This window comes from Apaloderma vittatum, unplaced genomic scaffold (genome assembly GCF_000703405.1).
Source record: "Apaloderma vittatum isolate BGI_N311 unplaced genomic scaffold, ASM70340v1 scaffold407, whole genome shotgun sequence".
Classification (NCBI taxonomy): domain Eukaryota; kingdom Metazoa; phylum Chordata; class Aves; order Trogoniformes; family Trogonidae; genus Apaloderma; species Apaloderma vittatum.
The window spans coordinates 83,579-109,144 of record NW_009725531.1 but is presented as its reverse complement, the minus strand read 5'-3'; the positions used below and the strand labels follow the sequence as shown (position 1 = coordinate 109,144).

At 42.8% G+C, this 25,566-nt stretch overlaps 1 protein-coding gene across 1 annotated transcript in view; it reads right to left on the bottom strand.

Moving 5' to 3' along the window:
- Positions 1-985: 985 nt before the first annotated feature.
- LOC104276553 (tubulin polymerization-promoting protein family member 2-like) overlaps positions 986-25,566 on the bottom strand; it is a gene marked incomplete at its 5' end in the record, with an annotated part of 98,125 nt that continues 73,544 nt past the window's right edge. Inside the window, 3 exons of the mRNA XM_009872925.1 lie at positions 986-1,150; positions 1,302-1,455; positions 1,622-1,800. Of these exons, the coding sequence (XP_009871227.1) occupies positions 986-1,150; positions 1,302-1,455; positions 1,622-1,800 (498 nt within the window). The remainder of the gene's footprint in view (positions 1,151-1,301; positions 1,456-1,621; positions 1,801-25,566) is intronic.

The window sequence follows — 25,566 nt, the reverse complement described above, 5'->3', positions numbered from 1 at the left end:
ACCACTTTACACACATGAGTCACTGAGAGGTACAATAGACTGTTTTGTAAGTAGTTTCAAAGGTCATCAGTACATAAGGATGGGGGAGTGAGGGAAGAAGTGTGGAGCAGGGAGACAGAGAAAGAGAGAGAGAAAGAAGAGGAGATGAAGAGATTTATTTATTCCTAGATCCACCCAGCAGCTATGTTACCTGGAGTTGGGGCAGCAAGGAGGATATTCATGAGTGCTGTGGAGCAAAGAGCAATGCGCTCTGAGCAAGTGCAGTGCCTTGGGCACCAATGTCATGGCCCAAGATGACAGCTTGTTGAAATGGAATGCAACAGCCAAGTAATTATCCACAATGTCAGGGGAAACTGTCGGCAAAGTGCTGTTTCAGTTATGCCACCTGTTAGGACAGGTGATAGGCTTTAATTGGGGGAAGGAGAAAGCAAAAAGAAGGAACTGATATTATTGTTACCCCTTTCCTCTCCACAATGTGGTACATGTTGCATCCTCTGCCTTGTAAGAGCGCTTCTCAAGGTTTGGTCATGGACCACTGATGAGCTGTCTGTAACCAGAAACCATCAACTCAAATGTAATCTGAAGTAGCTATAGAAAAACATGCATGCATTGATCCCCAAGCCAAAAATCCCAGCAATAATTACAGCATGTTGGTATTGGAGAGTGAAAATGAGTGACTCTTCAGAGACTAACCTACTATTCTCTTGCTTGGAAAAGCAGAGCAATGTGATGGCAGTGGACTGGCTGACCGACAGAATTTCCTTGAGAAGGTTTGTGCTTGGATTTAACCCCACCACACAGCAATCAAAACGTCATCAGGTGGGGAACCTTCATTGCTCTTTGGAGTCACCCCGTGCCTACCGCGTGCATTCCTGTGTTGTTGAATTTGGAGTACACAGACACAGAAGGCTAGTTGCATGAGATGTTTATTTGCCTCTCCCATGTTATAGGGAAAAAGTCCTTGTTTGCTCGAGCGATTTCAGTCTTAGTGTGTCTTGTCATATGTGCCAGCTCCTTTGTAGGCTCCAACGTAGCCACTGTTGTCTGTCAGATCCTGGTTGTCAGCACTCTCATCAAAACGCACTTTGTGACTGCCAGTGTATTTGCTAATGTCCGTCAGCCTGTCATCCCCACCAACCTTGGTGGCTTTCTGCAAGAAAGCAGGCCGGCAAGAGGCAGCCAGCATTAGGAAACAGCATGCAAACAAGCTCTTGCCTGCGTGTGAGGATGGCACATGTCCCTAAAGAACGATCAGATTGTCTCACAGCAGGTGCACAGTGGGTGAGGAAAACTGTACTCACAGTAGTGCCCATGCTGCCAGGCTCCTTCCCCTCGATGAGGCCGTACACAGCCTGCAGTGCTTCCTGCTGCGATTTGCCCTTGAAATGCTCTGTGCACATCTCCTTCATGGCCTGCTGGAACTCAGCAAAGGTGATGGTGCGAGCACCCTTGGTCCTGTGGGGAGAGGAAACCGAGAAGAAAGTTACCTCAGCACTACCTGTGTGGCTGCAGGATGGGAAACCCCCAGGGCTGCTCCTCACACAAGAGCCTGCTCACATGCTGCTGCTCCCTCCTCCCACCTCTCCCTGCTGCCCACCGTGCCTCCCTGTGACACTCACACTTGACTTTGTTAAATACAATGTCAATGTCAGTGCTGGTCACAGCTTTCCCATCCATCACTCCACACTCCTTGCACAACTTGGAGAAGTTTTTCTCCATCATGTCATTGCCACTGGCAGCCGTGTCACCGTATACAGCGAATTTACGGAAAGTGTTTTCTAGCTCCGACACCTTACTGCTCTGGAGAAGTTAGCAAGGAAGAAACTGAGCACGATCTGTAGCTGCTCAATGCACACTCATGTCCCACATGCCTCACCTGCAGCAAAGCAAGGGACATCACTCCACAGATATCTCTCCACCATGGGGCAATGACCACACAGAACACCTGGGATCCAGGTAGAATTGGGACAGGGACGGGTAGAGGTCTGAGGCAAAGAAATGGTGAAGGTGAGGCTCTGGGGTGAATTAGTGACTGCTGCATGTGAAGGAACAAGGCGCCCAAGGCTTCTGAGCCTTTCTGAAATACAAGTTTCAGTTAGACTGTCTCAGTAACAAATACTTGCATTTCTAAGGTGATTTATGCTGTGCCTGTTGATGATAAAGAGTTCAGATTTACCTTCCAGGCCCCAGTTAACTGCCTGAATCTCACAGACCTTCTTGCAAGTAGTCAGCAAGTAATCCCCTTCTTTCCCCATCACAATTCACCCCTGAATTGCTCCCTGAATTCTGCTGTTCTCCTCCCAACACTAGTAAATTTTCCACTACTGATCAACTCAGCCCACTGTAAATATGCATCATGATGGATAAAAACAATCATTTGTAATATAAATCAGTCCACCACAACTTGATTCCTGAGACACCTTAAACTGCTTTGAAATACTCAGCCTTTCCTACAACCTTGTGTTTCACCCAGGGGCTCTGGGTCTCATGGTTGTTTGCAGGCCACCATTTAGTGTAAATCTTGTGCAGGTCTGCACCTCTTGAGCAATAATCAGGCAGAATTGTACCAGTGAGCTGTGTGCTGTGAGCATGAAGGGCTTAGTAGGGGCCTTGCTGGGGGCCTCTCAGTACCCTTCCCTCCCTTCCTGGGAGATGTAGACCTGTGTGAGCCGGAAGCGATGGTGATGGCAGTGGAGGTGGTGCTTTCCTCGGTGTCCTGGAGGCAATGAGCACTCCAAGCCACCCCTCCCACCTTGCCGATCAATAGTGACCTCAGCACCCACATGCACCACACGGCTCAGGAAGGCCCATCTTGGGATGGGGGAGGTGGAGAGAGGCAGGAGAAGAGGAGGACACTTCTGTGCTGGCAGAGGTTTTGTGATAATAAACAGAGTAGCTGGAAATGAGGTCTGGGAAGTTCAAACACGTGATATAGGATCATAGGATCATAGGACCATAGAATCATAGAATCATAGGACCATAGAACCATAGAATCATAGAATCATAGAATCATAGAATGTGTTAGGCTGGAAGGGACTTTTAAGGGTCATCTAGTCCACTCTCCCTCCAGTAAGCAGGGACATCTTTAACTAGATCAGGTTGTTTAGAGCGCCTCCAAGCCTGACCTTGAACGCCTTCAAGGATGGAGCCTCCACGAGCTTTCCAGTCTTGGTGTTGATCGCAGCAAGCCCACACCAGCAGGGTGACCTTGGCCAAGCTCTACCCATTCCAGAAGGACAACCTTGCAGATACTGCTGCATGCTCACTGCTTCTGCACTTCTGCGTGGCTTTCAGTCTTCCTGTTTTGACAACAGTGTCACAGCCCTGGCATGGCCATGCAGGCCACTGGCTGTGCATCACCACTGGCTGCTACTGAGCCAGGGGCAGTGGCTAGGGATGCCAGTGTAAACGTCGGACACACGGCTGGTGTTAATGCTGTTTCTGCAATTTATAGAGGCGTGCTGATCAGCCCAATGGATTGTTTCCTCTTTTCTTCTTGCAGGTGACCTGTTTTGGAGATATCACAGCAGGCATGCCAGTCTCCCAGCCTGTGTGAGGAAAGCAAGGAATGTTAGAGGTGTTAGATGTCCTGACAGGAATGACGATGCATGGGGGCAGATGTGCATATAGTTGCTGGGGAATTTTCATATGATTTCAAAAGGTGTCTTGTGTGTGTCTAAGTGTGGTTTTGGAACTGAAGTATTTTTTCCCCTTTTAGTTACGGCATACAAATTTGCTTCAAAATTGAAAAATATGCACCTAGGTATAGTGAAGCTGAAGAAGTTGCCAAGTGTCCATATATTTTAAGGTCAGGAGATCACCTCTTTTTTTTTGGCCTGTAATTCAGAACCACCTGAGATCAGTTCTGTGATATGAACAGCTTATCTGTTTCCACTTCTCACAGTCTTCATGTGACCATGAATAAAACAAAATGTTGCTTCCCTTAAAGCTCTTGGGACAATGCTCCTCAGCCATAAAATCAGCGAATCCAGAAACAAAACCAACTCAAACCAGATGAGTTTCCAAAATTGCAGAGATTGCCAGGAAAGGTGGGGCACACACCTGTGGATCTGTATGGCCCAAAAGGGTGGTTTCGTCCAACCCCTGTCCAACCCAAAGGACAACCCCCCCTTTCCAGCTACGCACCTCGCAGGTAGGGCAAGCATGCAAGAAGCTCAGCAGAGGTCATCAACGTTTAACAAAAAAGAGAACTATGTTATCTCCATCCTCGCGCACACACATAGAGAGGCATGTATGGTCAGAGATTCTTATTAGCCAACACATTAAGAAAAAGTGAAATGGCTAGATTATTGTTCTTCTGAAATTTCCTGCCTTTTATATACTCGTATTTCTCTAGCAGATCTCTGTTCTCATCATCGGCAAATTTTATTAACAGCATTATCTCCTGTCTTTTAGGCTCCACAATAAAATAATGAAAAGGCGTTCGGACTAACACCAAAAGCTACAGATTGCCCCCACAGACACCTCTAAGGAAAAGCATCTCCTGCGATCTGTCAGTTTGCCATCGCTAAATTCATTTAACCTGGAGGACAAGGCTTTAAAGAGCTGCTTTCTGGAATGGTAGCACATAACTGACAGATCACACAGCAAAATTGTTTTAATATGTTCCAGATGTATTGCTTCAGCGAACTTAATGCACAGATTAATCTGAATCACTGTGCCTATGGTCTCTGCTCTTCAATTCCCTCATGGCTACATGCCAAATCTTTTCTGCTTTCAACTGCAAGGCTTTCAACAAAGTCAGACCAAGGGAGTATACAATTTGGTCCCAAGTAACTAGCTGAATATTTGAAGCTGTTGCCAGCCTTTTATGAGCTCAGTTTAAAATTACATTTAGGGAGGTTTGAAGCATCTTAGATAAGACAGATGCTGAAGAAATAGTGGTGGATCATTAGGAAAATAAAAAGGTTTTTTTGCTGAAATCATATAAATAACATATATAAATAGACATGCGCACACTTCCTCTTTTCCGGAAACAAATGCACCATTAGCAAGATATTCTTAAATTACGAAAGGATATCCTATGTTGCTTAAATCTTAAATCTTCAGTTGTGGGGAAGTGATTTATTCTGTGTCAGTAAAATGCCTAGCTGCAAAACAGAGACCAGGATTCAGTGTTCTGTTCAAATACTTACATAAATCTGCAGGAAAGTTGGAAGACAGCTTTGATACCATCTTCATGGAATCAGCATTATTTATTTAAGGAAAACCAGAATTTTTAGAAGACTAAAAAGGGCAAAAGAAGAAGTTAGAGCAACAGTAATACCGAAGCTCTGCAGAATAGCAGAAATCCAGGAGAAAAGATTAATGTCTGAAACTCTTCTGTAGGCAAGAAGAATATTAACTTCTGCCGTTATGAATAAATGAATTCTAAATTATTCTTTGTCTGCTATATTTTATGAACTATTACCATAATCACATAAACCTCTTTTTTCACATAAAGCTACGTATAGTGTAAGATTTCCCTTTCAGTGCGATGATCAGAGAAACTGTTTGAATGAAGACATTAAAGCAGTGCGACTCCAATTACTGTATGAAATATGTTAAATCTGTCAAAATGAGCTGCTTGGATTACTGACAGACCCAGAAAACGCCAAATGATGGAGGATGAAGGTGAATCAAAATTCAGATGTGGAGCTGTACCCACTCCATAAGCCCCCCCTGCCCTGTTTGATCCCAGAACATGTCCTTTTGCAGCCAAATTGTCCCTTTCCTGGTCTCCGAGAAGAGCAAAATTTTGTTTAAAATAGAAGTCAAGTGAGAGAATGTAATACATAGCACAAGTTTGAAAGGCAGTGACTTTAGCTGTCTTGCTGAACAAATATAATCTGTCTGGTGCCAATGTATGGGGAAAGAGGAGAAAAGAGAGCATCGTGTTGGTGCTTGGGCTTAAAAGAGGAATTTTAGAGAATAGCTGAAAGAACAAGAATCTCGCACTGAGCAATTTCAGGCTGCTTGTCAGAAATTAACACAAAGCTGAAAAGACCAGGCATGTAGCTGTTTTGTGTAAACGTATTTTATGGGATTTCTTTTCAATATCTTCAGTTCTTCAGTGCATCTTTTATTTATGTCAGGCATACACACACATATATACATGACTAGGAAATCTTCTATGGACGTATACATCTATCTGTTGTTCAAATGAGTAAAACAGGACATGTTTAATAATCCTGCACTGGTCTTAACTTCTGTATGCCTCAATCTAGCCCACAAGAACTCAAGGATCTTGTCCTTTACCTGAAAACCAAAATGTGGAAAACTAAATATTGTCATTTTCCTGGGGTCTCTGGTGAACTGCAGACCTCACAGTGAGCCCACAGAAATAAATCAAGAAATTGTCCACCCTTATCCCAGTGCTAAACCACCAATCTTACCAAACATATCCCTTCAGTAAAAATGGATAAGAAAAAAAAAACAACTCAAAATTGCCTCTCTACGTGTTCCCTCTCTATCTATGGAAATCACCTGCCTCTTGTTTTAGAGGGTGAGCACAAGAAGGGTTGATGATTTCTTCTTTTACACTCATGGGATGATGTTTTTTGCAACCCTTGTATTGGGACATGCCTGGTCCTGCCTGAGTCAGGCTCTCTGCATGGAGGGGTGCGCTGGGGCATAAGGAGCCCCAATGTCATCAGGACGGAGGAGGGATGACAGAAGATGGGCACTGACAGCAGAGGCAGCTTGCCACTTCAGTCACTGACTCCTGTCTCCCTTGGCTGCCCCAGGGGAAATGCTCTTGTCAACACTTAGAGCGAGTCAAGGCTGAGGAGGAGGAAGCTGAGCCTGAAGCAAAGTAGCAGTGCCGGGATGAAAGGTGATTACAGTGAGTTCAAATAAGCATCAGACTCCTTTCTGTCTGTGTTTCACATCCACTATTACTTCCTTACTAGAAACCCCACACGCTCTCTGCCATCTTCTTTTTAGAGGGGGCTGAGCCAGAGATGAAAAACAACCAGCCTCCACTACCTTCCCTTCAAATCCTGAGTACCTAAACAGTTTTCATTTTTTTCCTCAGTGCTGCTACTGGTCTGCCTGGTAGGCATACCGCCGGTTTGAGAGCTTGTGGAGGCACTAAGCAAGATCATGCTCAGTGCTTGGTATGGACATGTGGTAAATATAACCCATGTTACCACTGCCCTTCAGAGCTTTGTACAGTTCCTTCTATTATACAGATGTTATCCCGTAGTTTATCCTCCTCAAGCTGTGTGTAGGAGAACAATGGACTGAAAAAGGTACAGATAAACTGAAGGTTAAGCCAGTTCTCTTTGCGAGTTCCAGGTTTCTTATCTCCTTGAGTGCCTTTTTGGATCATGGTGTTGGCTGAAACCGATTTTACCTGGAAAGCTGAAGTTTTGTTCCCCAAGCACCATTCTCACATGAGGGTTCTGGCACAGCTGTCTCACTTGATTATTGGTCTTTACATGACTCATTCCTTCATGTTTTTCTTTAGATAGTAACAATCACTGTAAAATCTTATGATGATCTAGATGACCCTAATGTTCTTGACCTCCGTGAAGCTTGTTTTAGATTTAACTATTTTGTGCAATGTTCACTTATTTTTATGAAAATTTGTGAGCATTTTTTTCCCCACAATTGTCAGTTTATTTCAAGAATCATCTCAGTCATGCAAACATGCCAAAAAAAATAAAAAGGGAAAAGGCCTTTTCAAGACATCAGCCACAGAGGAGAAAGCAAATGCTAAGCCTGGTCAATGTGTTCTGATCAGAGTTCAAAACTTAACTTTAGGGACACTACGGATGTACTTTGAAGCTGTTGCTTATAGGAATATTGGCAGAATAAACATCTTCTCTCAAGCTGGAGTACTAAGCATGCATGTCACTTTACTGAACCTCTCCCAAGACTTACAGAAGAAATCTTAGACACTTTACAGCACTTTAGCTACAACACTTTACAACACTTTAGTTAACTGATTTGGAAGTATGACATTTAATAATTACATTATTAAAAGTGATTACCAACATACTAAAAAGGTCATATTCATATATATAATTTCTATATGACAGTATGAGTCATTCATCAGTAGTGTAACACCTACTGATTCTAGTGAAGCTGTATTAGGAACTAATTTTGCTTCTGAAGCCTGTTTTCCTATTCTATATTAGCTACATTTTATTATCTCCCTCCACAGGCAAAATTGCATTTACCTCAAACTTGATTTGATGAAATTACCTAGGAATAAATGATCTTGTTTTGGTTTGTTTTAACAAGTTGAGCCATTTGCACACTATTCCAACAGCATCCTTCTGCCTGCAGAAGTCTCTTGGCAGTTCTTCAATTCAGATCTAGAAGCCTATCTGAAAAGGTACAGACACTTTGCGTGTACTTACTGTACAAACACAGTCATTGCTGTTTATTTATTTACACAACATGTCAAGGCATTCCATGGGGGAGAAATAAAAGAAAAAATAAGGCATATTTTAAGGCTAGTATACTTGCATACAAAAAGCAAGTGCATCATATGCTTTAAAAGAAAAAAGTATGTCAGGTCACATTTTAGATGCTTATGAGACACATGGCTTGAGATATCTATAGTAACTCAAGCTCCTAAATTGCTTTGATCCTTATAGAAAGGCATTTGCAAACCGTCAGTTTTTTGCTGTTGTTCAGGCCAACAGAAAATTCAGATGCTGGTCTGCATCAAGTATAAATAGGGCAAGCAGACTTCCTCATCAGTTTACGAACAGACTCAATGAGCTCTTATTAACACCACAGCTGATATTGGCCCGATATTTTCCTGTGACGGCTCATGTTCTGTCCTCTTCTGACCACCTGCACAGGCCTGTTTCAACCAGAGGATTCTATTTCAAGTTTTTCAAAGTGAATTTCAAACAAAATAATGATAATAATAAAATAATAATTAATTACTGGCATTATTTTTGTGTATTATTTTATCAAACAATGTTCTTTAATATCAGTCCATACTTGACCTTATTTGCTGAGATATTAAGAAATATAATGGCCAATTTCACAAACTGCAGTCCTGAGGCCTGGCACCATACTTTTACCTTCTCTTCTACCTTGCCATCCATGAAAGGAGGTACTCATAGCCTGGCTAAAAGCATTGAGAAGATCCAGACTTCATACTATGTTTTAGAGCCACCTTCTTGATTTCTTAGTCTTACTCCATCATGTTTAGTAAATAAAGTTGAATTAACAGCAGGTTTTAAAGTCTAAGAATAGCAGATGTAAGGATGGCCTAGGAAACTGGACTTCCAAATTTACAGGCCTATTCTGGTATACCAATGGAAAAAAAAATTAAAAATAGTGGTTGCGTCTTTTTATCACTCGTAAGGAAATTGACAATATGTTTCAAAACACTCCGCAGCTTGCAGAGGAAAAAAATGTCTTTTCTTCACTGTGAGGCAACGCTTTAGACTTCAAACATCTTGATGAAGGCAAAGAGCAAACACAGGGAGCTGGGCACTCCACCCTTTAAACATCTTCACAGGGAAGCCCTGCGTTGGTTGACATGCAGAGACACACTGCTGTTGCTTTTGTCAGTGACTAAGTTGACAAGAAAAGACTTTCGGTTTTGACTGAACTAACACCTTTCAGGCATATCAAGAGCTGAGATGAACTTGGTGGCTGTGTCAGACGCAGCACTGCACTTTGTCTGGAGACAGAGTGTGCTCCTTAAAGAGAACCAAAGGAAACCAACCAGGCCTTCTCATTTTTCTGGTTACAGTCTGACAGATGTTCTCAAAACCTGCAGTGTCTGGCACCAACTCAGGCCTCTAATGAATCTAGAAATCACAAAATAAAGGTATTGGCTCTCTACAGCTTTGTGCACCCACTTGAATTCATCTGCTCTTGTTCACTAAATATTTCAGTGGCCAGCTCTTGGAAGCTGAACTGTCTTTTTTTTGCTGCATGTTTACAGCATCCTGGAAATGCAGATCAGATCCAAGTTAGGACCTTTAGGTACTGCTGCAATAGAACTAATCAATTGTACTGATATCCTATCAGTCAGAGAATCACCTAGCTAGACCAGGACCTGCCACTGGACCTCTGTACCACTCCACGCTGGACAGAGGCTAGCAAGAACACTAATTTAGCACTAGATGTTACTGCTCCATGCCACAGACAAGGTCCACTCCACCCAGCATCTCTGATCTTCACATCACTGCTGGCTGATGACACAGTCCAGTGGGGTTTCTGTCTTCCCGTGCTTTCCTGTCCTTTTGCAGCAGGCTGAGAAATGACGGCTCTCCATTCTGTCCTCACAGTGTGAAATGGTGAAACTCACAAACATGGGATGCTTTGTGTGACGGAAATATAAAGAGGTTCAAAAAACAACTAGGAAAAGCCAGAGAGGGAAGGTCTTTAAAAGGGCCAGTGATGACACAGAGGCAACAGCCTCCAGCATGGCAAGTATCTGAGCTGGACTGGTGGCCAGGTAGTTTTATACCGGAGGATGCTGCAGGAGCACGTGCTTATTCTGGTGTAAGCACACACCGGAGACACGATATGTGAGAGGCTGAACTTTTCTTCTTATCCTATATGGGTATTTTCAAGCTGACAGTCAATTTAACTTTCTTGCTTTCCAGACCTAGGAAGACATTAACCTATTATATTTTTACCCTGTTCTCATTCTTCCACTTTTGGCCTATGGTGCTTCTCCTAGAAAACTGATAAATCTTCTATGGTTGGAAACTCTTCTAAAGCAAACAAATAAAGAAGTAAAATGCCGATGCACCACAAAATACTGCTTCTTTTAGGCTGGGAAGGTTGTAGAAGCCAGGTGCTGCTGCAGATAGGAGCCAGAACAGCTCACACCTACAACTGCACTGAAGAGGGTTACCAGAGTCCTGGACACCAGAAACTCAAAGACGGCAGCTCATGAAAAACAGGAGAGTATAAGTGCTCATTTTCCACAGTTTTACAGCTTGTAAAATAACTTGCATGTGACTTAAGCAAGAAGAAAAGCATCATAACTGCGTTAGAAGAGCTGACACCTGTTTTGCACACTGTGCATTGCTCAAGCACAGCAAAAGCCAATGGAGGCAGAGGCTTGAGGCAGCACTTGTGGCTGCAACAATTTTGAACTTCCCAGAGGGAATTAACTTAGTTCACTCCACCTGTAAGTTGGGCAGCATGGGCTTTGCCACACACAGCGGTCCCAGAGAAGTGCTAGGCTGGGCTACTGTCACTTTGCTGATGACAGTACCATGTTATTGCTTCTCTGGATGTGGTGCCTGCCCCGTTTTCACAGCTCAGTTTGACACTACACATCTCATAAAATAAGAAGGCAGGATAAGTGAGGCAGAGACAGTTTTCAGCCAAGTCTGAAACTCATTGAACAAAACAGAAAGCCTCTTCTGGCTTTTTTTTTAAAAGCAGGGTTCTTGCATGATTTGACTGCCCAATCCACATGAGACTTTTGTGTAACTGAGATAATTTGTGGCACGATTTTTACAATATGATTTTCTGAAAAATGTGTGTATGCAGCAGTCAATAACAGTTACTGGATTCAATTTCTGCAACAGCATAGCTCTGCTCCTGGCAAGACTGGGAAAAGCCACAGGTGGGAAACAACAGGACTCTGAAGAGATAAGGTGGCATTAAGAACAACTGCAACCCTGACACTGATACTTCCAAACACGTTGTCTCCTCACCATCTTGTGTTATGCAATGCAAAACGCTCTGCTTCCTTCACAGCAGGTGTAAATTGTCTTCCTTGTGCTGTGGTCACCATTCTCTGCCAGTTGACCCCAGATGAGTGTTTGGTGTGGGTCCTTATTTTTCTGAAGACACAGCAACACCCTCAAAACGTGTTAGAAGACTTAAGTCCTGCTGCATTCCCTCTACTATCCCTCTTGGCAGCAAAGCTAGATGCCAGCAGTCTGTTAGGAAAACGTGCTGGTTTTTATAAGCACAACTGTGAAATGGAAGGGAAAACTCCCCTCTATCTCTTCGTTTTCTTATTTTTGCCCAGAGGGACCTTGCTGCCCCATGGAGAGAAAAGACTTGCTGGACACAAGCCAGAGCCCCAGTGAGATGCTTCCACCTGCCCAGCAAAGTGGAACTCATTGCTGTCAGGCCAGAGCCAATGCACAATATTATATGCAACTATTTTTGTGGTGGGATCAAATGGCCTTGGTATCTGGGACATCTGCCGGAAGAGAGACACCCTTTTTGGGAGTCTCCGCAACTCAGCTGGCCTCATGCTGTCAGTCGTTGAAGCCACAGCCTGAGACTGCGTTTCAGGTTTGGTTAAGGGCAATAAAAAAAAACCAAAACACCAAAACCAGTTTGTTCCAAACTACTATCAATCATTCCTGTGCAAAAATTAAGAACCTGTGACATCCCCCCACATGCCTCCCCTCTTCCCCAAAACCTTTTTCTGAGTGAGGAGCCAGAGTGAATGGATTGCTGTGGTAGGACCTCACCACCTACCGCTTCTACTTATAGGATAGTCTTGGTTTGTATTAGCAGAATAAACACACCCCCATGAACACACATTCAAGTTAACTCTGCAAATACAACCGTTCAACCACTAATATCAGGCACTGGTTCCTTCAAGGCGACAAGGTATAAATATAGACCTTCATGGCCTCAAAGCTTCTTCTTTTTCTCTTTTTTTTTTTTCCCCTCACTTTAATTCTTGTATAATTTCCATAGTTGATTCTTAAGGTCAATTCTGTGATGTGAAATCCAATACTTAGGGCCACCTGCTGTCTTAAAGCCAGGTACTCATACTTTTAAGCCAGTACCCATCAGCACCAATGGGTGCTCCAGGCACAAAGGGTAAAGTAGTAGAAGGTTTTTTAGACTGACTTACTCAGCTTTTGCTGAGAGGAGAAAAACCTTGTCACAGTCTAATCACTCTTCAGCTTGCAGCAAAGGCACTTGTCCCTTGTGTTTCCAGATGTTTTATATTCAGACATAATGCCATTTGAGTCTATGAGAAGGCAGCATGGGTCAAGATTTATAAGTCTTCCTGAGGCCTTCTTGCCTTACCTGTGACAAATATTCAAAACAAAGTCAGGGCATTACCTCTGTAAGAGCCACAGCAACCAGCCCTGGCCTGTAAGACTTACTTACCCATGGGCATATTCCCATGTATGTATGCATATGTACATTAACAATAGAAAACATCTCTGGAGGTTTTGTAAAATTATTTGGATAATATCTCCATGGAAAATGATTTTTTGAAGAACAGTCTTACCTTTTTAACATGTCAGGCATCACACCAGTACCTTTGGCTTCATGACTCAGCAGAAGTTGGCTTCAAGTAACATGATTGAAGGGTAGAGTGAAATGTGTGGTTTACCTACTACGGAAGGAATCACTCTTCTGTCTTTTCCCTTGCTCATCTGCCAAGTGAGGATTTGCATAGTCTGCAAATCAGCCACGCTAGAGGATGAAGACCACCCAGATGATTCTATGGTTAATACCCTCCCTGTGATCCAAGCCATATACTTTGTGGCTGAAGAGATGTCTCACTGGTCTCTGAGTGGCCTCTGAGGACCTTAACCTCAAGCACATCCCATCTTTCTTTGGCAGGACAATAACATGACATTGGTTAGGGTTTTTTTCCGAACTCCAAATCCCAAAGTGCATTCTTTGTTCCGAACTACAGTTTACTGAAGCACAGTGTAACAAGGTCATACGCTATTTCAGATATGTAACAACCAAAATGTGGCTGGAAAATAAAAAAAATTATGAAAAACAGCTTATTACACTTGAATACCCAACAATTATATGTGAGTCCTCCATAATACGCAGTTAAGAAAATAGGAGAGGGCAGGCAGAAACCCCAAGGAACCATAGATCACAGGGAAAGCAGAGGGGAGGATGGCAGAAATCTGGAAGAGACTTCAAGAGGCCATTCATTTTTTTCTTAGGGCAAAATCACTATCTCTGTCATTCCCTACAAATGCTTGTCTTATCTTAGACCAGATAAGACAAACATCAAATACTAGTAATAGGGATTCCACAGCCTCTCCAGACGATATGTCCCAGTGTTTCACTATCTCTGCTTTTAATGCCTTGCTTAATTTTTCTTCCCTTACTTTATTTCTTCGTGTCACATCTACCATGGACAAGAAAATGAACAGGAATAAATTTAGAGAAATTACACTGCGTTTTAAAGAAGGGATTGCAAATGTTTTTTTCTTTACAAGTTCATTGTAAGTTGTTCTGGCTTACAACTATGGATTTATTTTCTTATCTTTTTTTTAGGGCCAAATTCATTTCTGTGTGCATACTGCTGGCAACATTATCTGCTGCAGAAAATCCACTAGAAACAGTAAATCCCTGCAAAGATGTGGAGACAGGCAGGAATACCATAATCTTTCCTGAACCTATTTAGTAGTGTCCCTGTTAGAGCCCTGAATCAGCAAGACCTGAAGACCTTCTGGGTCTTCACTTCTGACACCTAGAAAAGTGAGAACAGATTTGTTATTCTTACCTCTAAGAACATATGTTGAAGTTTTCATATGTATTCTAGTTTGGCCAGAGAATTAATTCCTCTTGGGCAATAGAAGTTTTACCACTGATGTAATTTGAGAGCTTTTAATAAGTGGTAAGAAATAGAGTCTTTCTGAGTGCAGGCTGCACTATCACTGTATTGTACTGCTAGAAAGAAGCTAGCTCCTATACAGCCCACAGTCTGCAAAACTAATGTTTTTGAGACTGGTGTCATATTTTCATGGAAGGACATAAGTCAGAGTGGATGGCCACATTCAGCTTGTCCCACAGTACCCACACAAACATGCATTTGCCGAAGCCAGAGGGCAGATCTGCTGCAGGAAGTGAGCTGTCATCAGAGCTTCACTGACTTCTGCTGGATAGCAGCAACTTCCATAAATTAAGAGCCTTGTCCCCAGACATCTACAAGCTTGGTTTCCTTATGTGTTTACAGAAATACTCTCAATTGGCTATACATTAAAGATAAAATCAACCCTCCATATTTGGGCTGATCTCAGCTGCTTTTGGATGCATTGGTGAACACTATCACAGAATCACAGAATGTTAGGGGTTGGAAGGGCCCTCTGGAGATCATCGAGTTCAACCGCCCTGCCAGAGCAGGACCACAGAATCTAGGAACAGTCACACAGGAATGCATCCAAAAGGGTCTTGAGAAGGAGACTCGACAACCTCTCTGGGGATACTGTTCCAGTGCTCTGTAACCCTTACAGTAAAAAGGTTCTTCCTCATGTTGAGGTGGAACGTTCTGTGCTCTAGCTTCCATCCATTGCCCCTTGTCCTATCACCCTAGGTGAGGTCTCACTAGGTCAGAGAGGGAGGAGAACCTCCCTTGATCTGCTGGACACACTTTTCTTAATGCACCCTAGTTTTGAAAACAGGCCTTCAACTCAGCATGATTATAAACACTTCAGTACTTGCTAGGAGGTACAGAACAGTCAGATTTTTAGAAACTGGATTTAAAAACTATGTTTTAAAATCATGTTCGTTCTGCTTTGAAAAGAGTGTATTTAAGATGTCATTACTGCAATTTAGGTAGGACAGTTATGACAAGTAAACATTCAGTATGCTCTTAATTTTGTGACAGAAGCAGGCATGATAGCACAGTGAGCAGAATCTTTTCACACTTTAATACTTACATTACAAATCCAATAAACAGTAATAAGACTTATAAAAAGGTTTGGCATTTGTCTTTTATTGACATTCTATTCATAAGAATTAAACTACAGCAAAAAAGTAAGGCAGCAAGGAAAAAAAACATACCCAGACATGAACTAATTAAAAGAACTTAAATGGAAATAATTCAGGTAAATTGTTTTAAGGCTCTTCTGAAAAGACAAATAGCATTTTCTTCACGTATCTGCAGTGAGAGAACAAACAAAAGTACTTCTGTCAGCAAGGCAACAATGAGCAGAATTTTGGCATCAGAATTTTTAGATTTTGGCAAAAAAGGGCATGGAAAACTTCAAGTAGAGTTAATCTGTGCAGAAATCTGAACACTTCAAATCTTGCAGATCAAAATTCTGCCTGTCACAAACATTCAGGGTGATACTACAAGGCCCAGAGCAGCTAGAGACTCTACTTGCCAAGCTAAATTTTGTTACACTACCAGTGTGAAAGTTTGATGGGGCAGGACACAATTTGCTATAAATTTGTGTTCTGTAGAAACACAGAAGCACATGTACTACTTGCCATTTATAGAATCATAGAATCACAGAACCTTAAAATCATAGAAATGTTTGGGTTGGAAGACACCTTAGGGATCATCCAGTCCCAACCCACCTCCCACTACACCAGGTTGCCCACAGCCCGATCCAGCCTGGCCTTGAACACTCCCGGGGGAGAGAATCCACAACTTCTCTGGGTAATTTGTTTAAGTGTTTCATCACCCTCACAGGAAAGAATTTCATCCTGATATCTAAACTAAATCTACCTTCTTTTATTCTGAAACCATTACCCCTTGTCCCACCACTACGCTCCCTGACAGAGTCCCTCCCCAGCTTTCCTGTAGGCCCCCTTGAGGTACTGGAAGGCCATTGTAAGGTCTCCCCGGGGGCCTTCTCTGCTCCAGGCTGAACAACTCCAACTCTCTCAGCCTGCTCTCATATAGGAGGTGCTCCAACTCCCTGATCATCTTTGTGGCCCTCCTCTGGGCTCACTCCAACAAGTCCATGTCCTTGTGGTGAGGACCAGATCATGTGTGGTGCCAAGTCTGTTCTCTTATGCAATCCATCTTGAGGTTGGGTTTTGCAAGAACTGACTCTTCATCTTTTGTTGTAAATACAACACATCCATCACCTGCATTGCACATTTTTTCCTCTGGAATGAAAGGGGAAAAAATGGAGATGTAATAGGGCATTTTTCAGAAGAGTATGTGTCTTCCTTTCTCTTCATCATGAATTAATTCTATTACTCTCCAGAAGAATAGAGGCACATATCCATTCCACAGCCTTGAGAGTCTTTCCTAAGCAAACTGCTCCACTTCGTTGTTCTTCAGCATTTCTGCATAAATGGAGCAGAACATGGCCTCCAGTCTCTTACTTGTCTCCTGTCTCTGTGTGTGATCCTAGGCATTCCTCACCAGTGTTGAAAGGTACTGTCAGCTTAGCTATGATTTCTTTTTCATTCCCTGCCTGACATAGTTACAATGGCAAAAACTCTGGATGAAAGATTATTTGGAAAAAAAAGTTGCAATTGCCAAACACAACAGCCAAAAGAAACTAGTTTACATAAAAAATTCCCCTGTTGTTTTGACAGAGGTCCCCTGGAAATCTGTCCTACCAAACTCTCCCCAGCATAGGCAAAATCCCATCTTCATCTTTCTTTCCTTTCATTACAGGGCCCCTGTATGACCATTCAAGGCAGCTAGAAACTCACACACAATCTCACAATTGTTACATGGGGAGTTCCAAAACACCTGTCCCTCACCTTGCTGTATGCCTCAGCGGCACGGGGTATCTTCTCCCCTACCCTGTGCTACCAGAATCCAGCCTGGGCTTGGCAGCTCAGGGGAAGAACACCTCAAAAACCTCAGTGGGACTTTCCAGCTTTTGCAAATCTCTGGGAATCTCTGACAGCCTCCCAGTCATTCTTAGCAATAGGCTGAAGCAAGCCAGATGTAATAGTGTATTTATTATGTTAAGGTGTAAGGTTTAATGAATATAAGAAAGGAGGTACAACAAAATAAAAGGCATGTGTTTAGCTCAAGAGGCCTTCCTCGATACATTCACCTAGTAGTTCCAAAGCCAGCCTAACTTTTGGGACAAGTATCACAGCTCCGTGCAGTAACAAAGATAAAGACTTTCTTTATATCCTTTTTTCCTTCGTGGTTTTACATGCTTACATATGCACCCCTAAGGATTTTCTGTAATCTCCAGCTCCAATAACTGATTCAACCAGGTTATCAGCTTGTATCTATCTTCCTTACTAATGAAATCCCATCTATCACCTGCTCAGCAGCTGTCTGGAAATTGGCTTTTGAAATACATCTTCACAAAGGGCAGGGGTAGAGTGGTGGCTGAAAGCCACATCAACTTTCAGTTAATGTAAGTCTATATCCATAACATCTCTGAAAAGAACTATTTATTTATAAACCCATAGAGAGAATAAAGAATGCAGGCCATTAGTACTGTGCAGTAGAGTTTAAACACAGAGCAAGAAATAAGCTTTGACAAGTAGTATCCTTGTGAAGGTGATATACAGACATAACATGCTTCGTGGAAACGGCGAACAACCAGTAAGCATCCTTCCATGGCAAAATCTTATTTTAGTCCTTGAACTCATTAGGACTTCCTCCTAGGAAACCAGAACAAGGCACTTACTACCCCATGGATATCCTGTGTTTCTCCTTCTGCCCACATCTCTCTTGTTGCTCTTACTCAAAATGCACTGTTGCCGTGTAACATAGACTCGAGCAGTCTTGTATCAAATTATCCATAATTTGCTATTGGGGTTATTAGCTGTTTTCTAGACGTAATCAGGACTCTCTGCTAAAGTAATGAAATTAATTAGGTCCACCAATAACATAAGAAGTTTTCTAATTAACCTCCTCCTCAGCATGACAAAACAACTTTCTCATTCTGTCCCTGTACCTCCTGCCCAATAGGGCTTCAGCAGCATCCTGAGCTAGTACACCCAGGGAGAGACATCAAGTACCCTATTACAATTAGTATTTTATGACATTAAATTAGAGATCTCTGACTAATGGTATTAACTGCTGTGAGCTAGAAGAAATCTAAATTTTGGCCCAGGAAATATTGTTTACTTCTGCTGAGCAGTAGAGGGAGGGGAAGGCCTTGCTTGTAAGGAAGATAAATCAGAAAAGACTAAACAGCAAAGCAGCCTCAGTTTCCAAAACACACTTGAATGTTGCTCCTTTGGTCAGAAACAAACAACAAATGTCCAAGATAGTTTAGGAAAAGCCAGCTAACAGTGCTTTAACACTGGGTGCAGGTTATTTGTGCCACCATCTCTTCCCGTCCATCAGGTTCACTTGAAAGTGAATTACCACCTCCTGTTTTTGATCCTGTCTCTGGTTTGGAAATCCTTTTCTTCAGGTCTCTTCAAGAGGGACGCACACAAGGAGGAGCATGGGCATATCCCCCCTTCTGTGAAGCTGTTTTGAAATGTGAAGGAATCACTGGGCTCTGCCTCTTGGTTTGAAAGGTGGGAGAGATTAAGTGCCCGGCAGATGCCCAAGTGTGGCTGCTGAACAGCTGCTCCAGGTACATCTGCCAAGCCAATTTCACTCAGTCATCAGCACCCAGCCGTATGGATTCAGGTTAATATCCTCACACTCCGCATTAATGGTAAATTTGATTTTACTTTTGTCCTCACTGGTCTTTGCATTCAGCCAGCTGTGGCTGTGGGATATAGGACTCCTTCCAAGCCCACTGCAGAAGACCTTTCCTGCTTTATGTCCTATATGAAAAGCCCTGTAAATCTTACCAGATCCCTGGTACCAACTTCCCTTGGGTGGTGTAACCTTGCATGTAAGAAAAACTCAACTCCAATACCGTATCTCCACCAAACTAAACTTGTCCAAGCATCTCCAACCTCTATGCAGGAACAACTGCTGGAGCCTTTGATGTAACAGCTGCATAAATCCTCATGTTAACATGAGAATGAAGGACCGGAGCTTTCTCCACCACGAGTATCACCCAAAAGATTTCTATGCCATGAGTCATTAGTGCTGTAGCTGTAACCATACCTCTGAAATAAGCTCATTTTCTAAATTATTGCAAGAACAGCTTTCCCCCACACACTTTACCTGTAAGGCCAAAGTAAGCTAATTTTAAAGAAATACTTTAATACTTCACTATAAACAGAGGTACAATTTTTCAAGGAAATAATGGCAGTTTGCCCTGTGGCTGAACAAAAAAAATTAATGTTACTTACCTAGAGAACAGCCCCAAAAGAACTATCATCTTACATGTAAAGTTGAAAAAGTATTGTGTAAGATGCAGCTCTTTATTCAAACACTTGTAAAGTTTAACGATCTTGTGGCTGCTAATGTAAATTGTAAATAATTCGTTGGAAGTAATTTATGGGAAGGGACCTTCCAAAGGTCTTGTGTTCTTTTTCTCCCCCAGACAGTCAGCCTGGCTTAGACCAGAACAGCTGTGTAGAGGCTTGGGGGTTACCAGGCTGGGTAAATTAGGCCCAGCAAGAAGAATACTCCTGAACCACACTAATGATACTCAGGGGTTTTAAGGATGGCGTTGTTTGTGCATTGAAATGTACGACACCTTTTTTTTGTCAGAAAGTCCTTTTGATTTTTATTTTTTCCCTTTCCATTTTACTTTGGGGAAAAATGCTGGAAGTTCTGCCATTTTTTGCAGTGCCTGGGCCAGCTGCTCCATGCAGAGACACACACACAACAGTGACAACCTCCACTCATCCACCCATCCATCCATCCATTCATTTGTGGCAGACAAAGCCACACGCGAGCCCCACTGCCAGCACTGGTGGCCCTGGAGCTGCACTGTGATCAGTGTGCAGCTAGTCCAGATAAGAATTCCTCCTCGCTGTTATTTACAAACACCTTTTTCTCTCTCAAATCTTCCGTTTGTGGCTATACTTTCCCTCTGTCACCAACACAAGAAACTGCGTGTGGGTTTTAGTTCTCCTTCCTGCCGTGGTATTTGTAACTGACAGCAATTAACGCTTTTCTGGAGCACGCTTTATTCATATTCCTGTAACTGTAAATACCACCTAGCACGCACGCAGGACAGCTCTCACCTCATCATTGCCTTTGGGCCTGCTGGGGTTTTCGTTTTTGCGGTCAGAGCAGAAACAGAAGGTGGGATTAGCTACCATGGTCCCTGTGGTCACCATTAAAGCCCCATTCCTAAAACTGGAGGTTTTAACAACGACAAGAAGAAAGTATATTACTAACAGAAGTGGATATTTTGACTTCCTCTCCTCTCCAAATCAATATGGCTTTAAAATATGCCTTCCTCCTACCACCACCTTTTTGAATCAACAGAAGTAATACAGAGAAAAGTCAGCACATCTGGATTATTTATCTCAAAGACTGCCTTTGCCTTGTGGGGAGACACCTCATTTTTCCTCACTGCCTCAGTCTCCCAATAACAGCTCTTCAGTTTTCTCAAAGACTTTCATGGGAAAGTGCTCTCTGTATGTTAAACATTATGTGTTAAACATTCTGGTCATGTTCACTGGAGAGTGAGCTGAGCAGGCTCATCTTGCAGTGCTGTTGATCCACCTTGACCTTAGCCACTCTCCTTCAGCTTTGATCCTAAGCCTGAGCCACTTTCCTTTCACAGCAAGCCTCATTTCATGTGCAGGCATTATGTCTCAAGTGTTGTCATGACCAAAGTCTCAAGCATACTATGGGGAAAAAGACATTTTGAAAGCAAAATATTGATTTTTTTTCCTTGTTATTTAAAGCCTTCTGCCTGTGAATAATGCACAGATATTCTTTTTCCTTTCCAAAAGGATAGCAGATGAACATTTCACCCAGCTTCAGCATGATGAACCTACCTGCCCTCGGACCCTAAAGCCCTTTTTACCCCAATCTCAGGTCCACCAACCAGACTTACTCTGACAATTTTGGCAGGGCTATGCCAGGTCGTTTCTGAGGGGTGATCTGCCCATCCCACCTGCCTCTGAGCTAGCTTGTTTACAAAGTGGAAGTCCTGCAGTGCCCTCCTTCCTCCCTTCCTATATCCTCCTCCACTGCTCTCTTTACCTTTCTCTGCCCTGGGGCTCAGTCAGGACACCCATCTGCCCAGGCTGAGCCAGAGTCCCTACAGTGGAAGTGCAGGAGATAGCTGGGAGGTTAACCTCATTTACTCAGAAAGTATGATCACTCAGGAGACGGGGACAGTGGAATAATTAAAAAAATAAATAAGTATCTATATATACATCTACATCTACTGAAAGTAACATCAAGAGGAGCCCAGCTGGAGGATTAAGTATGAAGAGGCAGGCTGGGAGCTGCAAGGAAAAACCAGATGGAATCTGAAGAGAGACAGGAGAGTAAGGATTTTTTTATTCGCTGTTATGGGTAGCCTCATCATTTTTCTGTCTCTGTACGCCTAGAGTTGTAGAAGGAATAGTAATAGGCTATCCCTGTTGGTTTACATATAATGGTTTAAACTTTATCATTAATGTATGCAGGAGATATGTAAAAACAATATGGAAATATATGTACAGAAACTCATATGATGAGATCCAAGCCATCGGCTTGTCCTCAAAATCTGAAATATTTTTGGTATATCAACACTGCTGAGCTATATCATGGGCTGAATATTTTGACTGAAGGAAAATTTAATCCTTTTAATTACTTGGGAAGCATATCAAGAGAGCTTCAACTACAAATTCCTGGCATCTCAGCTTGTATGAAAACTTCATTCACATCCAAGCCCAGAGAAAGCAATAACTTGGACTTGATATTGCTTTGCTGTATTACTATACTTGAACATGCCGCATGTGGTGCTGTACATTATTGATGGAAAGTAACTCGTACAAGCCCAGTTGCCACTCCTTAACAGGCACACTTCCCATGCTTTTCATCAGATTTATGGCTGTCACTCAGTTTACCTGAAGTACTAATGCAGCTCAGTGCAAGAGACTGGATTACATTTTACATAAAGGTTACAAAGCGTGACGTAAATTGCACTGAGAGAGGGAGTGCTGAACCCCAAGTGAGGAGAGGAAGAAAATTCAGGGCTGGAGAAGGGGGGATGCTGGCTGTCTTCAAAGAAGAGTTTGCAAGGAGAAGCACATACTCTCTGTACACCTGTCCAAAAAGCTGCCAGCCTTCCTGCAGCATGGGATTGGTGTGAGGATAGAAAGCAACAGCCAGACCTTGAAAAGGAGTCTACAGCTGGGTGTCTGTCAGGGTGTGTGGCTCACCAGTAACATCACTCTCACTGGGGTTAGACAATGAATACCAGAAGCAGTACCAAGTATTGCCCTTGTCCTGTTTCCTTCCTGGACAGCCCTGCTCCTCCTCACAGCAGTACTGGGTTGCCTTTTGGCCAGCATGGCTATCTCCTGAAATGCTCACACTCAGCGGGGCAGGACACTCAGTGAAGAATAGCAAGAGTTAACTCTAGCACTCCACAGGGATGGGGAGGCAGCAGAAAACAGAGCACCAACAGAGCAAAAAGGCTGGGAGGTAAAGTATTTGTGAAGAAAAACCAGTCTAATTACAAGTGTAAACAAGGGACTAATTGCAAAAGCTAAACAATTAGACATCTATAAATTAATGCTTAATTCATACTGCTAGTGGTAGTGATTAGTAACACCTGTAAGAACTAAATATTTAGAAATAGACATTTATTTGTGTAAAGAAATACCTTTCCGTATGGGCAGCCCATTTAATTGTTACCAATGCAATTGTCTGGCTAGTCCAGATTTGACTCCAGTAGCCAAGGACCAACAGTCAGAGCTATCTAGGCTGATTGTCAGTAGCACACACAGCCATCCAACAAATTGTTGTAATGAGCTTGAAGTCTCTAGCAAACTCTGAAAGGAAGGAAAACAAGGGGGTTTTTTGGTTTTGATAATTTTTTTTTGTTTTTTTATACAAATGCAGAAGTTACCCTGTACAGGGTCCATGTAGTGGAGAAGCAGCTGGGTGTGAGGTTTGGGCAACTGCCTGCTAGGGCATCAGTCTAACCCTTGATACCAATGGCCAAGCAAAACACTTAGCTCTGTGAGCTGTCATTGACATTAGCACTGTTCCAGCCAGGGACAACACAGCAGCTACAAAGCACGAATGGAGCCCAGGGCTGCCTCTACTCACAGCCTTGCACTGTCCCTTTTTCTTGCACTTACGGGAAAAAGAGCAGCACTGTGTAGAAATACATCTACATTGCACCTGGAGATGCTTACACACCCTAATTGGATTATCTATGCTGCTTAAAACACACAGACACACACACACACACACATTCACAAAATCCTTATTTTTCCCAAGTACCATATTCAAATTAGGTATTCATCTCCCTTAAAAAGCAATTAAAGTTTACAGTCTAGTAATTTGCAAATCTAAACAGCAAATGTAGAAAAATAATTAGTATAGTAAGAAATCAGTTATTTCTCTGATAAGCCCATAAACCCTTTTAATTAAAATCACAATGTTTTTAATAGCTAAGGGGAATATTTTGTTTATAACAGCAAACATTTCTGAGTTTTAATTTAAATGCCAATCTAATATTGTGATAATTGAGAAATGGCCTCCAGGGGGCAACAGTATCCACCAAACAAAATAATGTGCATCTCTACCACAGGATTTTCTTACATGAAAATGTTATCTTCTTGGAATCCAGGAAAGGTAAGTTAGCCTATGCAAACTCTGACAAGTCTCCCGAGAGCACACACCAAAGGAAACAACTGCAATTCTTTTAAAACCACATTTATTAAAAGAGTTACTATTAATTGACCTACAGGAGCATACTTTCAGTAAGTGTAGCTATGCAAAGCAAAACCAAATTTCTAACCAAATGTACAAAAAGACATGATTTGCTCTTCAAACTTTCAGATATGCTGTTTTGAAATACCTTGGAGTTGCCATACTGTGTTGCTTTCCCTGTCAACAGCAATGACGTCTAAAGGATTTATGGAAGTTAGGGGCTGACAAACCTGGTGACCTGATAAAGGTCAGGCTGCCACCACTCTGTGGTGCCCCCTGGTCCAGCCAGCAGCAAGGTTGAGCACATGTAGGTGTCCACATGGCCAGTCCCACATACAGGCAGGCTCAGCCCTCATGAAAACACTGTCAAAAGCCTTGTTCTGTTCCCTTTCTGGCTGGCCAGGACAAAACAGTCCATTCCCAGTGGAAAATATACATGGATGTATGCACAACATGATTCCCCCTGGTAGCTGGCTCCTGGAGCAGCCCAGGAGTGATGGGTCAGGGGCTCACGTCTCTTGTGGGATTGTGAGAGCACGTGGGCTCCTCTGTCAGGCTGAGGAGCCACATATAGTCATGTAATTAATCACATAACCTGACAAGGAGCACGTCCAAGTCATACGTGATGGATGGTAAGAAGTAGATTTCTCAGTGGTAGGCCACCAGCATCCATCAACCAGAAGAAATATTTTAAAGAAACCATTGAACTTCTGTCTTGGGTACCTTTGAAACTGTCATCTCAAAAAGGGCAAGAAGGTGGACCCAGGCAACTACAGGCTGGTCAACTTCACCTCCATCCCTGGGAAGATGATGGAGTGCCTCATTCTGAAGGCCATCTCTCATCAGTTGGAAGAAAAGAAGGTTATCAGGAGTAGCCAGCACAGATCTACCAAGGGGAAATCTTGCCTGATTAATCTGATATCCTTCTACGAAGGTGTGACCAAACGAGTTGATGAAGGGAGAGCAGTGGATGTCATGTACCTCGACTTGAGTAAGGCTTTCAATACTGTCCTCCATAACATCCTCGTAGGAAAACTCAAGAAAACTGGGATAGATGATTGGACTGTGAGGTAGACTGTGAACTGGCTCAACAACAGAGTTGAGAGGGTTGTGATCAGTGGCACAGAGTCAACTTGGAAGCCTGTGGCCAGTGGTGTTCCCCAGGGATCAGCGCTGGGTTCAGTTTTGTTCAGTATCTTCATCAACAA